General features: G+C 45.0%; 1 protein-coding gene across 1 annotated transcript; it reads right to left on the bottom strand.

The window, feature by feature from the left end:
• Nucleotides 1-10,868: 10,868 nt before the first annotated feature.
• LOC123053449 (probable carboxylesterase 2) lies at nt 10,869-12,176 on the bottom strand. Its single transcript, XM_044476931.1, has one exon. The coding sequence runs from the start codon at nt 12,085-12,087 to the stop codon at nt 11,119-11,121; it is 969 nt and encodes a 322-aa protein (XP_044332866.1). The 5' UTR covers nt 12,088-12,176; the 3' UTR covers nt 10,869-11,118.
• Between the last annotated feature and the right edge of the window lie 557 nt (nt 12,177-12,733).

The following is a 12,733-nucleotide window of genomic DNA, read 5'->3' as shown; positions in this document are numbered from 1 at the left end:
AAGTTCTAGGTTGAGCCTTTTTAGTGAAATCAACAATGTAAAGATCACCTCTACGTATACCGGTAAAGACCATATTGTGGTTATCTCTACGAAACACTTGGCAATCTACTTCAGTAAATAGGACATTGAAACCAAAGTCAGCAAGTCTAGATATGGAAAGTAGATTATATCCAAGAGATTCCACGAGCATAACATTTTGTATGGAGCTATCATGTGAGATGGCCACCTTACCAAGGCCAACCACCTTACCCTTTGAGTTATCACCAAAAGTGACATACTTTCGAGGGCCGTCGTTTTCAGCAAGCTCACGAAACATATCCTTATCTCCGGTCATGTGATCGGTACATCCACTATGAAGGACACATTCCTTTCCTCCAGCCATGTAGCTGCGAAGATTAGCCATGAGGCCAAAGTGTCTCATAGACTCGTCGAGATCAAAGTCACTATCATCATCCTCATCATAGTATCCATGTTCAACATCATCTTGTGATGGATCAATTCCTAGAGAGAGTGATTCATTAGATAAATTATCATCACAATAATCATCTTTATGAACTCTAATGGCTTTGGAGATGATATTGCTAATGATTCCAACATCTCCTTTGGCACGCATGAGGTTAGTAAGCTCAAATAGATAATCACCAAACTTAGGATCATTGGAATTCATCTTACTCAAGGCAATAGACTTATGAAGAATTTCATCTAAGTTTTGTAAGGAATAATTTGGAAATCATTCCTCAAGAAATCTCCATATGGTGTAGGCACAATCAAGAGTAGGCAAGCAACCAAGCAAATTTCTAGGCAAACCTCTAGTGATAAGATTAACAGTTCTAAGGTTGCGGATCATGTCAATAGACTTATCAAGGGTAGGATGCAAATGATCAACATGAGGTGCACAAGGCTAGTAATGTACTTGTTCAAATGATATTCATTGAAAATCTCAAGCATCTCAAATTTCCACTCATGAAAGAACTCTCCATCAAGTATAGGCACTCTATGTCTAAGACTCCCCTACATAGACTCATCCATCTTCCTCCAATGGTGATTAAACCAAAGCAATGGAGACCAATGCTCTGATAACAATTGAAAGGATCGAGAAGAGGTGTCTAGAGGGGGGTGATCAGACCCTCAACAAAGAAAAGTAGCAGTTTTTAGTTTCTTCAAGTTAAGGTGGAGCTTTAGCACAAGTTTAAACATTCACAATACATTCAAGCAAGCATGGCAAGAGTATACGAGCAAAAGAAAGTAAAGTATGCAAGTTGCAAGAATGTAAAGGGATGGGATTGGAGTATGCAAACGCAATTGGAGACGCGGAGATTTTTTTCCGTGGTTCCGATAGGTGGTGCTATCATACATCCACGTTGATGGAGACTTCAACCCACGAAGGGTAACAGTTGCGCGAGTCCACGGAGGGCTCCACCCATGAAGGGTCCACGAAGAAGCAACCTTGTCTATCCCACCATGGCCATCGACCACGAAGGACTTGCCTCACTAGGGTAGATCTTCACGAAGTAGGCGATCTCCTTGCCCGTACAAACTCCTTGGTTCAACTCCACAATCTTGACGAAGGCTCCCAAGTGACACCTGACCAATCTAGGAGACACCACTCTCCAAAAGGTAATAGATGGTGTGTTGATGATGAACTCCTTGCTCTTGTGCTTCAAATGATAGTCTCCCCAACACTCAACTCTCTCTCACAGATTTGGATTTGGTGGAAAGATGATTTGAGTGGAAAGCAATTTGAGGAAGGCTAGAGATCAAGATTCTTGTGATTGGAATGGAATATCTTGGTCTCAACACATGAGTAGGTGGTTCTCTCTCAGAAAATGAATGCTGGAAGTGTAGGCACGTTCTGATGGCTCTCTCTACGAATGAAGAGGGGTGGAGGGGTATATATAGCCTCCACACAAAATCTAACCGTTACACACAATTTACCAAACTCGGTGGGACCGAATCATAAAACTCGGTCAGACCGATTTAGTTCAAAATGTGAACGCTAGGCTTTTCGGTGGGACCGATATGATCAACTCGGTGGGACCGATGTGCTAGGGTTAGGGTAAAACCTCATCTCGGTTTGACCGATTACACAAACTCGGTGGGACCGATTTTGGTAATAAGCTAACCAGAGAGTTGGTCAGACAAACTCGGTGGGACCAATTGCTTATCTCGGTGGGACCGAAATAATTACAACAGGTAATAGAGAGTTTGCAAGCCCATCTCGGTGAGACCGAGATCCCATCGGTGAGACCGAACTGATTAGGGTTTCTGGCAGTGGCCATGTCAAGTGAACTCGGTGGCGTCGGATAGATCAAATCGGTGGGGCCGAGTTTGACTTTTGATTTGGGACATATGTGGATATGAGAAAGTGATTGAGGGCTTTGGAGCATATCACTAAGCACTTTGAGCAAGCAAGCCATTAAGCAACACCTCATCCCCTTTTAATAGTATTGGCTTTCCTATGGACTCAATGTGATCTTGGATCACTAAAATGAAAATATAGAGTCTTGAGCTTTTGAGCCTTTTCCAATCTTCTGCCCTTAGCATCTTGAAGGGGTTCCACATCGTCTTGTACACGCCACTCCACTGTTGAACTCATCTGAAATATACTAGATAAAAGTATTAGTCCAACAAGAGATATGTTGACATTAATTACCAAAATCACCCAGGGAGCACTTGTGCTTTCAGTGGGCCCATTTAATTTAACGGGCCGTTAATAGGCCGATACTAAGGTCGAGCTACATATGGCCCAACGATACTTTGGGCCTTTAGCAGGAAAAAAGAGACAGTGGGCTCGTACTGGACTATGAAGAGCATGGGCCGCTAAGAGGCCGAAAGTCAGGTCGTACTGTATATGGCCCAACTGTGTTGTGAGCCTTTAGCACGCCGAAAGAGAAACCGGGCTAGTATTGGACCATGATGAGCATGGGCCGTTAAAAGGCCAAAACTCAGGTCCGACTGCAAATGGCCCAACTCATTTATGGGCCGTTAACAGGCTGAAAGACACACCGGGCCGGAAATTGGCCCAACACTTAGATGGGTCGCTAAAAGACCAAAAGACGTACATCCTGAAAATTGGCCCATCCCTTGAATGGGCCGTTAACAGGCCGAAACCACATCGGGCCGATATTGAGCCCAAATATATAGCGGACTGTTAACGGGCTCGAACTGACGATGGGCTGCAATGATGTCAAATCGTTAACGGGCCGTTAACGGGCCGAATTGGCACATCTCGTATGGGTCGTGGGCTAAATGGACCTGACACAAGTAGGCCTTATATGGGCCGACCTGCTAATTTTTACTGGGCCAGCCTTTTTCACCGGAATGGGCCACTATTGGGCCTTGCCACGTGCCGACGTATCATAGGCGCCTCCCGAACTATGAGTGGATGACATTTGTTCCAACGTTGAGCCGACACGTGGATCCTCCGGCGAATGAGAATTTTACACGTGGAAAATCCCCATTGGTCGGGGCTGTTAACGGGTTATCGAATCCAAACCGGAACCCGATAGCTTAACGGCGGCCCGTTACGGTGGATGCCACGTGTCGGTTACCCTTGACGAAAGCACTTCTATGACGCGCCATTTATCGTCATGGAAGTGGACACTTCCGTGATGATAATTTTGGTATTGTCATGGAACACTTCTACGACAACACAGGTATGACTATCTTGATTCTTTCATAAAAACATCATGGATGTACATGCATGGCAGAAAACGTGGCCTACTGTGACAAACACGTATCATCACGGAAGTGTATTTTTTTGTAGTGTTGGAGGTGGCGGTTTGGGTGTTTTGGATGTGTTGGTGGTGTGGCGACAAGTGTCAGCGCGAAGGCGGACAACCATGTGCTCTTTGGGCTCCAGGTGGCCCGGCGGGTGGCGGATCAGGGCACGGTGTCTAGATCTGGAGATGGATGCGGCGTTCATCGGGCGCATTGGGCCCGTGATCGTCGGGCGTGTAGCTGCGGTGGTGGTCTGGCCAGTTTATCTCTGAGCCTGAGTGTGTGGTTGGCGGTCAACGTCGGGCGAAGACCCTGTTGCCGGTCGTGACCAGGGGCAAACGATGGTGATGCATGCAGACGTGTTTTTTCCTTCAAGAATGTGTCGCTGAGACATTGTGCTCGCTCCACTACACGGGGAAGTTCCGGGGGAAACCTTTGATTCCCTTAGGATCGGACGATGATGGCGATGTGCGTTGTACCTCTTTGAGCATCGTTCCAGGAGCTTCATACCGGATGGAGGGACCAGTGGTATGTGGGTGGTCGTCGTTGGTGTTGTTTGGTCGATGAGGTTTGGGTTCGATGCAATGGAGGTTCGTTTGAGGTACTCATCAGAAGGCATGTTAACGAGTTTTGATCCTCCTTGGATCACTGTGTTCCCATGCGACACACCTCCCTCTCTTTGAGGGGTGTTGTAGGGTGACAACCAGAAGGCCAATGCTCAAGGCTATGGCTTGCTTGGTTAGATGACGATGGATGCCAAAGATCTGCTCGAGTTGTTTGAACCAGCATGATCTCTCAAACGGAGTTAGTGTGTGTGTGCGCGCGCGCGTGTGGGGCAAAAGATTTGCTATTTTCATTGATTAAGAAGAAGTGAGGATTGCCCGGTTAATTGACGAAAAACCGGGCTAAAACGGATCCATCCAACCCACAAACACATGGACACCACCGGTCAATCTGGCTACCGACATGCAACAAAAGACACGGCGACACATGCCAACAGATGACCACACGCACAAACAACTGACAGCTCTAATTTTGACGACGAGCATAGTGTTGTTGTTGTTGTTGTTTCATATGAATTATTAGTTGTGTGCTCATCTTGAGCTTTGTAACAAGTTCTTCATAGATGATATGCAACGCTGATTGCTGAATTCTTTTTTGAAGGGATTGGACAAAACATAGGCACGTCGAGGGCAACAAGCTCAGAATCTAGCCACGCACAAACAGAATATCATAACACGATTGAGTTGACCAGGGCCGTAGAAAATGTCATTCACGCAGCTAGCTCGTTTCGAGGTTTGAGCGGTAGGAGCTCATTATCGAGGATCTATGATGTTCAGTTTGTGCTCCCTCCGTTCCCAAATATAAATCTTTCTAGAGATTATAGAGTAAAATGAGTGAATCTACACTCTAAAATCTGTTTATACATTCGTATGTTGTAGTCCATTTAAAATGTCTAAAAAAACTTATATTTAAAAACAAAAGAAATATTATTTTTGTAACGGATGTCCACTTCACTGGAGGGGCGGTGGTTTCTAGGGCTCGTCTGGTCATGGTCCGCAGTTTCCGGCTGGCTAACATGCTTGCCTGTACTGTACAGGTCCAAGCACGAGTAGACAAGAACCTTTCCGAGAGGTGATGCCATCACTTCGAGTTAGGGCAGCAGGCAGGCAAGAATATCTTCTCGGATTCAGTACGAGCCTGCACGATGGCCCACGCCGGTGCAAGCAAATCTGGAGCGCTCCTGCACTTTCTCATTTTCCACCTAGTTTTTCAGCAAGCAATTGTCCTTACAGTCATCGAAACTGTTGCTACTTGCAACTTGCACTTTCTCATTTTCAGCTAGTTTCTAGACCATTCAGCTGGACTTTTTGGATGTTTCTCATCTTGCTCCTCTTGACATCTCCCGTTAATAAGGATCAGCCATTTGCCAGATTTAGAGTGGCCTTAGGTGTTTCAGAAAGGCCTTCAGCTTCAGGACTGGACTTGCGTCAGTATCTCATTCGCAGGGGCACGCACCCGCGGATCTTTGTGCAACCCTTTGGTCTGGTTTGTGATCTGAACAGATGTCCGATGAAAATTGATTAAAGAAGTGGATGTGAATTCTTAACCGTCTCAATACGAGACAATATACATGTTTATTTTGTGCAAATACTTCGATGGACCGTTTTTGTACGTCTTCCTTCATGTGTATATGATGCATTCCCATTCTGTTAGATACCTACTTTATTTCTCAACTGTGTTCGAGCAGTCCATTTCACTGTTCACCTTCTTCCTCAGTTTCAGTACTGTTCCACTCGAAAGTTTCATTACTCTTTCACCGCCTTCTTTCTCTATTTTTTTCCTTCTAGGCAGTTACTTTCATTGACATGATGTGAACTCATCGGTTTGTCCTGTTCTGTCGCTTTGTAAGTTCATGCGATCGTTTCCACCATGAAAAATTTGTACTCTTTTTGCCAACTATTATCCTCTTCATGTTCTGTCGGATTCCCATGGTTCTTCGGACTGCAAATTCACCGACTCTTTTTTCCATGTCCTTACCGCGGTACGACAAATTATGTCATGTCGCGCCATCTCGCACCACATCGACCAAGGAATAAGAAGGTGAGTAGGAACAATCAATAAACCACTACAATTACATTGTTCCTCCCACACTTCTTCTTCCGTCCGATCTTTTTCTTAGTGGTAACCTATTATATCTTGTTTTCTTAAGTTACATTCTATGAGTTTTGCAGTTCGTCCTTTTCTATCATATTTCCGTTTAATTCTTCAGTTTTCAGCTCCGAAACTTGCCCGATAGACAGAATCATGCGAAGTTTATGTGCTTGAAACTTGTCCTACATGAAGGGCATTAGTTGTCATAACGATATAGGATTACATAAATATTGTTAAGAGTATTATATCCCAAGAAATCCATATATAGAACACAATAAGATACCTCGACTACATTTCGGAACATAACTAAATTAAAGTGCAACATTAAAGGGTATAGGTCTGCACAACCAAATTGCATGAAGAATATCATCTTATGTGTCATTTCTTTATTTGCTTTCGTATGGTACTTCTGCCCATCAGTAAATGATTTGGCTTCTGTCCACAGAAGATGTCTATGTGCCTGTGAATTTCATATCAGCATGCAGAGTCATTTCACTTGCTTTAACTAGCAGCCTGGATAGAAAAAATGTTCACAACCCAAAATGTTAACAGCCTAAAAATTATATATACTATGCAAAACTGTACAACTGAATCCAATTAAAATGTTTCCTGCAAATCAGGCAATGAACTGATAAAAATCAAACTACATAAATGGCACAGAATCAAAAGTATCTTCGTCTTAGTGCGGCTGTCGTGGCCTTAGTAACCGGCACCGAAAAGCATGTGATGTTTTGGTCTTGTAGATCGATGGCTTTAGATCTTACGGATTGCCGCCCGATGCTCCAGACCTGTTTTGGCATTGGCGGCGGCGATGACAGTGTCAAGTGTTATTTTTTACAATCGATGTCAAGTGATTTTAGTCAATGGTTCTCCCGTTTCAATATTCAATATTATGTCGCCTCGGTATTTTTTTAGTGACAACAAGAAGAAGAGTTTTTCTTTTACAAGAAGAAGAGTTAGGTTGTTTCTTTCTCACGGTGAAGGAAAAAAAAGACAATAAAAGGAAAAATGAAAAACGCCACGCCGTGCTCCCACGCTCCCTGGCGATACAAAAAATAAAGCATACACTCTCGCTCCCCTCACATGCGCATTGTACCGCTTGCAGTTGCAGTCGAGTTATGATGTGTGTATTTTTTTAGGTTGGAGATGGACATGCAAGATGCAACTGTTGCTTGAGTTCTTTTTCAAAAAAAAAAATGTGTAGTGAAAAAATCTCCCCTGAAGGGATCCGGGACTTTAGGATTTTTTTTTTGCATGATGGCAAAAAAAAAACTGCCAAGAAGGGGGAATGAAAATGCCTCCATCAGGCTCCCCGCCCACAGCAGCACACAACAATGAAGCATACTCTCTGCCCCGCCCCTAGTTGCATGCGCGTTGTATCGCATGAAATTGCATGGCATGTGCAGTGGCTGTCAAGTTAAGGCATGTATAGTTGCGAGTTGGGGGTGGATATGTAATTGTCGTGCGAGTTTTTTTGTTGTTGCAAAAAATTGCGATAAGAAGCGTTCCCGGGATCCTCGTCATTACGATGTTCTTTTTGTGCGGTGGAGAAAAAAGACAAAGAAAGGAAAAGAAAATGAAAATGAAAACGCCACTGATGCTTTCCCACCAAAGCACACAACAACAAAGCACACACTTTCGCTCCCCGCTAGTCGCAAACCCCTTACAATTGCAATTGAGTTGTGATGTGTGCAGTTGCAGTTGCCGGCAAGGGGTGGACATGCAGCTGCCAAAAAAAGAGGGCATACATCTTTCGGCCTGTAAGGTCACATGCAAGAGGACAACGTATGCAATAAAAGGATAAGAGAAAAAAAGATTCAAGAAAAGGAAAAGGAAAGGAAATAAATATACATGTGAGTGTGAAATAGACACTGAAAAGAAAAATACATAGTGAATCTTCGAATTGTCCAAACATAACTATGTTCAACAAGGTTAGGCACTCCATCTAAAAACTACAAATTTAAAATCCAAAGAGAAGCCACAATACTAATCTCTGTCCACACGCGGGGGTGGGGTGGGGGGCTTTTCTGACTGATTTTTGCGGCGTTAGTTTGGATGATTTGGACGGCGCGTAATAAGATGGTAATCGAGCGGGTCTTCATTAGACAGGATTCTGACTCCTTTAAATTTCTTGTGTTTGTGCAGCATTGCGCTCGCTAGGCAGTGGGACCGCGGCTGTCTAGGGCGGATGTTGGATGTGCTTCATGTCACCGCTCGGCACCTCTCTTCGATGAGGAGTCACTGATGTTGTGGCCATTTGGTGTTTTTTTCTCCCTTTCTTTTGTGCTTTCTTTGGGCGTGCTTGTGCTGTTGCCCCAACAGACTTGTTTATTCCAATGATTCCGTACTTGATGTATGAGCTTGGTGGTTGCTTTATTTATAAAAGCGGGGCGAAAGCCTATTTGGAGAGTGCTATACCTAGCTTATTGCGACACTGAACCTGGTCTCGCCGCAAGAGTGCCCTCCCGACCCTACTAATGGGCCGCCCAAGTAGGTTCTTGTATAGGTTCGTTTTTCTCCTCGGTTTTTCTTTTCTTTTGTTGATATTTTCAAAAATATTCTATATACATGTATTTAATAAATTAAACTTAATTAAAAACATGAATTTGAAAAATGGTAACCCATTATAAAAAAATTATGAGCGGAAGCTTAAAAGAAGTATTGATAACATTCAACAAATGTTCATAACAATAAAAAATGGTCGTGTGTTTAAAAAGAATTATACTTATGAGTCATTATTTAAAAATGTGTATACAATGTCAACAAATGTCCGTGTAATTAAAAGAATATCACCATTAAACATCCTGAAATATTTATCTTGAATGGACATTAGTTTAATGAGATATATGTTGTTATGAATTACCGAAACCATCCGGTGATTAGTTGCACTTTCGCCTTTCTTTCATAGATTGTTTTTTTAAACGTTTTATCTCTTAAACCGTGCGTCCAAATCCCGAACGTTTTCACCGTTGAACTCCTCGCATCAAGATCTTCGAAACTAGATCCCTTGTTAATAATTCTTTTCACGAAAAAATCCGTAGTCGGAAACCAATTTTTTTCCTACTTTTTCCTTTTCTGAGAGGCATAGTTGTGCTCATCGTGGAAGCAAATCTGTGCCTCCACGAGAAGCAAATTCGTGTGTTTTTCCTTTCTGAGAGGCATGCCGCTCGCGGAAGCAAATGTGTGCCTCTACGACAAAAAAATTCATGCCTCTCGAGGAACAAAACAAGAAAGAAAAGAAAACACGAGGCACGTGGAAGCAAATCTGTACCTCTCGTGGAAACAAAAAAACACGTTTTTCTCCCTTTCCTCAGAGGCACACCTGTGACTCTTACGGAAGCAAACTATGCCTCCATAACAGGCAAATTTGTGCCTCTCGTGAAAGAAAAAAAGCCTTTTCCCCTTATGAGAGGCTCAACTGTGGCTCTCGTGTAAGAGGATACAAATCACGTTTTTTTGCGCAACTTATTTTTGGAATTTTTTTCTCGAAAATCCAGGAAAAAACGAAAAGCCACCCCCCTCCCCCTCCCCAAAAAAAACTATATAAAACCCAAAAACACTTATAGAAAAATAATAAATGAAATCCTGAGGGAGCGCCCAACTTATGGGACTCCCCACAAGAGGTACCCTTTATTAGTTGATCTCCTGAAAGCCCAACAGACGAGACGAAAAAATGCCTCTTCATCCCTCCAGTCCAGCCCACACGCCTACAAGCCATCACAACCCCTAAAAGGGCCACTGCCTCCCCCAAAGTAACGAAAGCACATGTGCAGTGCGTGCAAATCATAAAGCTACATGATCCAACAATTAAGGGCACGGTTTTTCTTTTGCGCATAAAGGGCACGGTTGAGACATAACTAAATCTCAGGCGATTGAGATTTAGCAAAGCCGTAAGTTCATTCGTTTTAAGTTGTACTAGCTTAGCTTTTAACATATTTTTTGTATCACAATATGTTCGTACATGATCTAATTTAGTTGCCCTCCTCAGATAAATTCAATAGTGAAGACATGTCATAAATTAGATACATGATTAGATGTTTTTTATGCAATTTGTAAATGTAAATCCTGATGACATTTTTTTTAGGATTGATGACACTCTATATTCGGTCTCTTAGTGCATGCATGCAAATATATTTGGATCCCTCGCTGACTCACTCCAAACACTATAGTTTGATCTTATCTGGATGCACGCTTTCTTGTGACCTCACCAAGTGGCGGTAATGCATCATTGAACACTTCCCTCCTCAGGAATGCAATGTTTTAAAACTTATCTTCATCCGAAAGTCATCTTCTCCTCGCGAGTTTATTTGAGCTTGTGATGAATAGTAAAATCTAAAAAACAGAAAATAAATTCAAAAAATTCTGAATTCCACTTTAGGGAACTTTGACAACTATTTTCAGCATTTTGGAGTATTGATTTTTTTCCATGACTTTCACGAATGTCAATTCACGATGAAAATTTTCAAGCGTTGAAAACATTTGTCAATATCGGCGACAAAAAAATTATGTTTCTTTTTAAAATTTCAATTATGAAAAAACAGATTTTACTGTTCACCCGAGCACATTTGAGCTCTAGCTTAGAAACATGCGTCCGTTTCAAATCTTCATCCTCTTTTCATCCCTCAAACGACCAACAGAAAATACACACTTGAAACGTCTAGTCGTCGTTTATTTTGATATACTTCACCTTCTTTCATCGTTTCCGTTCAGCATTGCCCGTTGCCCCACGGCGCGTGCCTGTGCTCACTCCGCTCTGACGAACGCCACGATCCTCTCCAGCAGCTCCCTGGCCTTCTCCGTTGCAGGCTCGTACAGGTAGAACACGTGGCCGACCCCCTCCGACTCGAACAGCTCCACCGCCGGCTCGGGGCCCCTCGCCCGGGCCGCCGCATCGGCGTACGCCCTGCCGCGCCAACGCAGGAAGTCCCCCTCGGCGACGCACACCATGAGCTTCTCGCACGCCAGGTTCTCCAGCCCCGGCGCGCCCTCCGCGGTCGGGTTCATCCGGGCGTCGTCCGCGCCGTCCGCTGCGTCGGGGCACACGAACTCCCACAGGCCCTTCTGCTCCACGCCCTCCGCGCGCCCCGGCCGGGGCTCTTCGCCGATGGGCTCCTTGCCCCAGAACCACGGGTGGATCAGGACGATGCCCTTGAGCCTTCCCGCGGCGCCCCTCAAGTCGTGGTGCATGGCGAGGTGGTGGCAGATGTTGCCGCCGGCGCTGTCTCCCGCGAGGAAAATGCGGGACAGGTCGGCTCTCTCGGCGAGCCACGGATCGGCGGCGGAGAGCACCCACTTGAGGGCCGCCAGGGAGTCCTCGTACGCGGCGGGGAGCGGGTGCTCCGGGGCGAGGCGGTAGTCGACGGAGACGGCGACGGCGGCGCAGGCCGCGGTGAGGTCGTTGAGGCAGCGGTGGTAAGCGGCCGACGCGGCCGACCCGATCACGAACCCCCCGCCGTGGAAGTACACGAGGACGGGGAGCTTCTTGCCGGCGCCGGCGCCCGTTTCGGGCGGGAGGTAGAGACGCACGAAGGAGAAGGGCGAGAGCGACACGTCCTTGGACACGACGCCCGTGGCGGCGTCGTGGCCGGGCGGGACGGGCGGCATGACGAGGGGCCGCTCGAGCCTGCCGCTCCTGTGGACCAGGAGGAGCGGAGAGAAGTCGTGGACGACCTCGTCGCCGGCGTCGGCGGTGGCCGTGGCGTTCTTTGCCATTGTCGACCTGTTCGGTGCGCGGCGGGCGGGCAACTTCAAGGACGCCCGGCGTCGTACGTGTAGTTCTGTGCTATTCCCGTATTAGTAGTGCATGCACTGGGAGTGGCAGAGCAGAGCTTGTGCTGGACTGTTGGTGTGTAGCTGAGTCACGAGCATTGTCCTCTTCCCCGGTTGGGTGGTAGATTGGTAGGAGTTTTGTGGTGGATCTTCGTTTTAGGGGTAGTTTGGTTTTCTATACAGGAAATCTCAACGACTCGGTAGGTTCGACTCATCTTTTCCCTCGTTTTCTCTCCCTCTTCATGCCTTCATCCGACTTGTTTTCTGTCTAGTGCACATCTAGATGTGTCCTGATTATTGCATGACTCATTTAAACTAGAAAGACAAAGAAAAAAGACAAAAAAATGCGGGCACGAATCTTAACGTACAATCAATGGCATAAGTTTTAGATATGCAATACTTAGAGCATATCTATGTGCTTTCGCAAAACTGTTTTTGATAATATCAACCTATGGGACACAAAATCTATATCAATTTTTTAATAATAATAAAGAGACAAATGTTTATAGCCGTCCATCGTAAATTGCCTCCAAAGTTACCATAAATTACATTCAACGCTGCCGATAAATGAAAAAACGATTCGTTCAAG

Source organism: Triticum aestivum, chromosome 2D, assembly GCF_018294505.1.
Source record: "Triticum aestivum cultivar Chinese Spring chromosome 2D, IWGSC CS RefSeq v2.1, whole genome shotgun sequence".
NCBI lineage: Eukaryota > Viridiplantae > Streptophyta > Magnoliopsida > Poales > Poaceae > Triticum > Triticum aestivum.
This window is presented reverse-complemented; position numbering and strand designations above follow the sequence as displayed.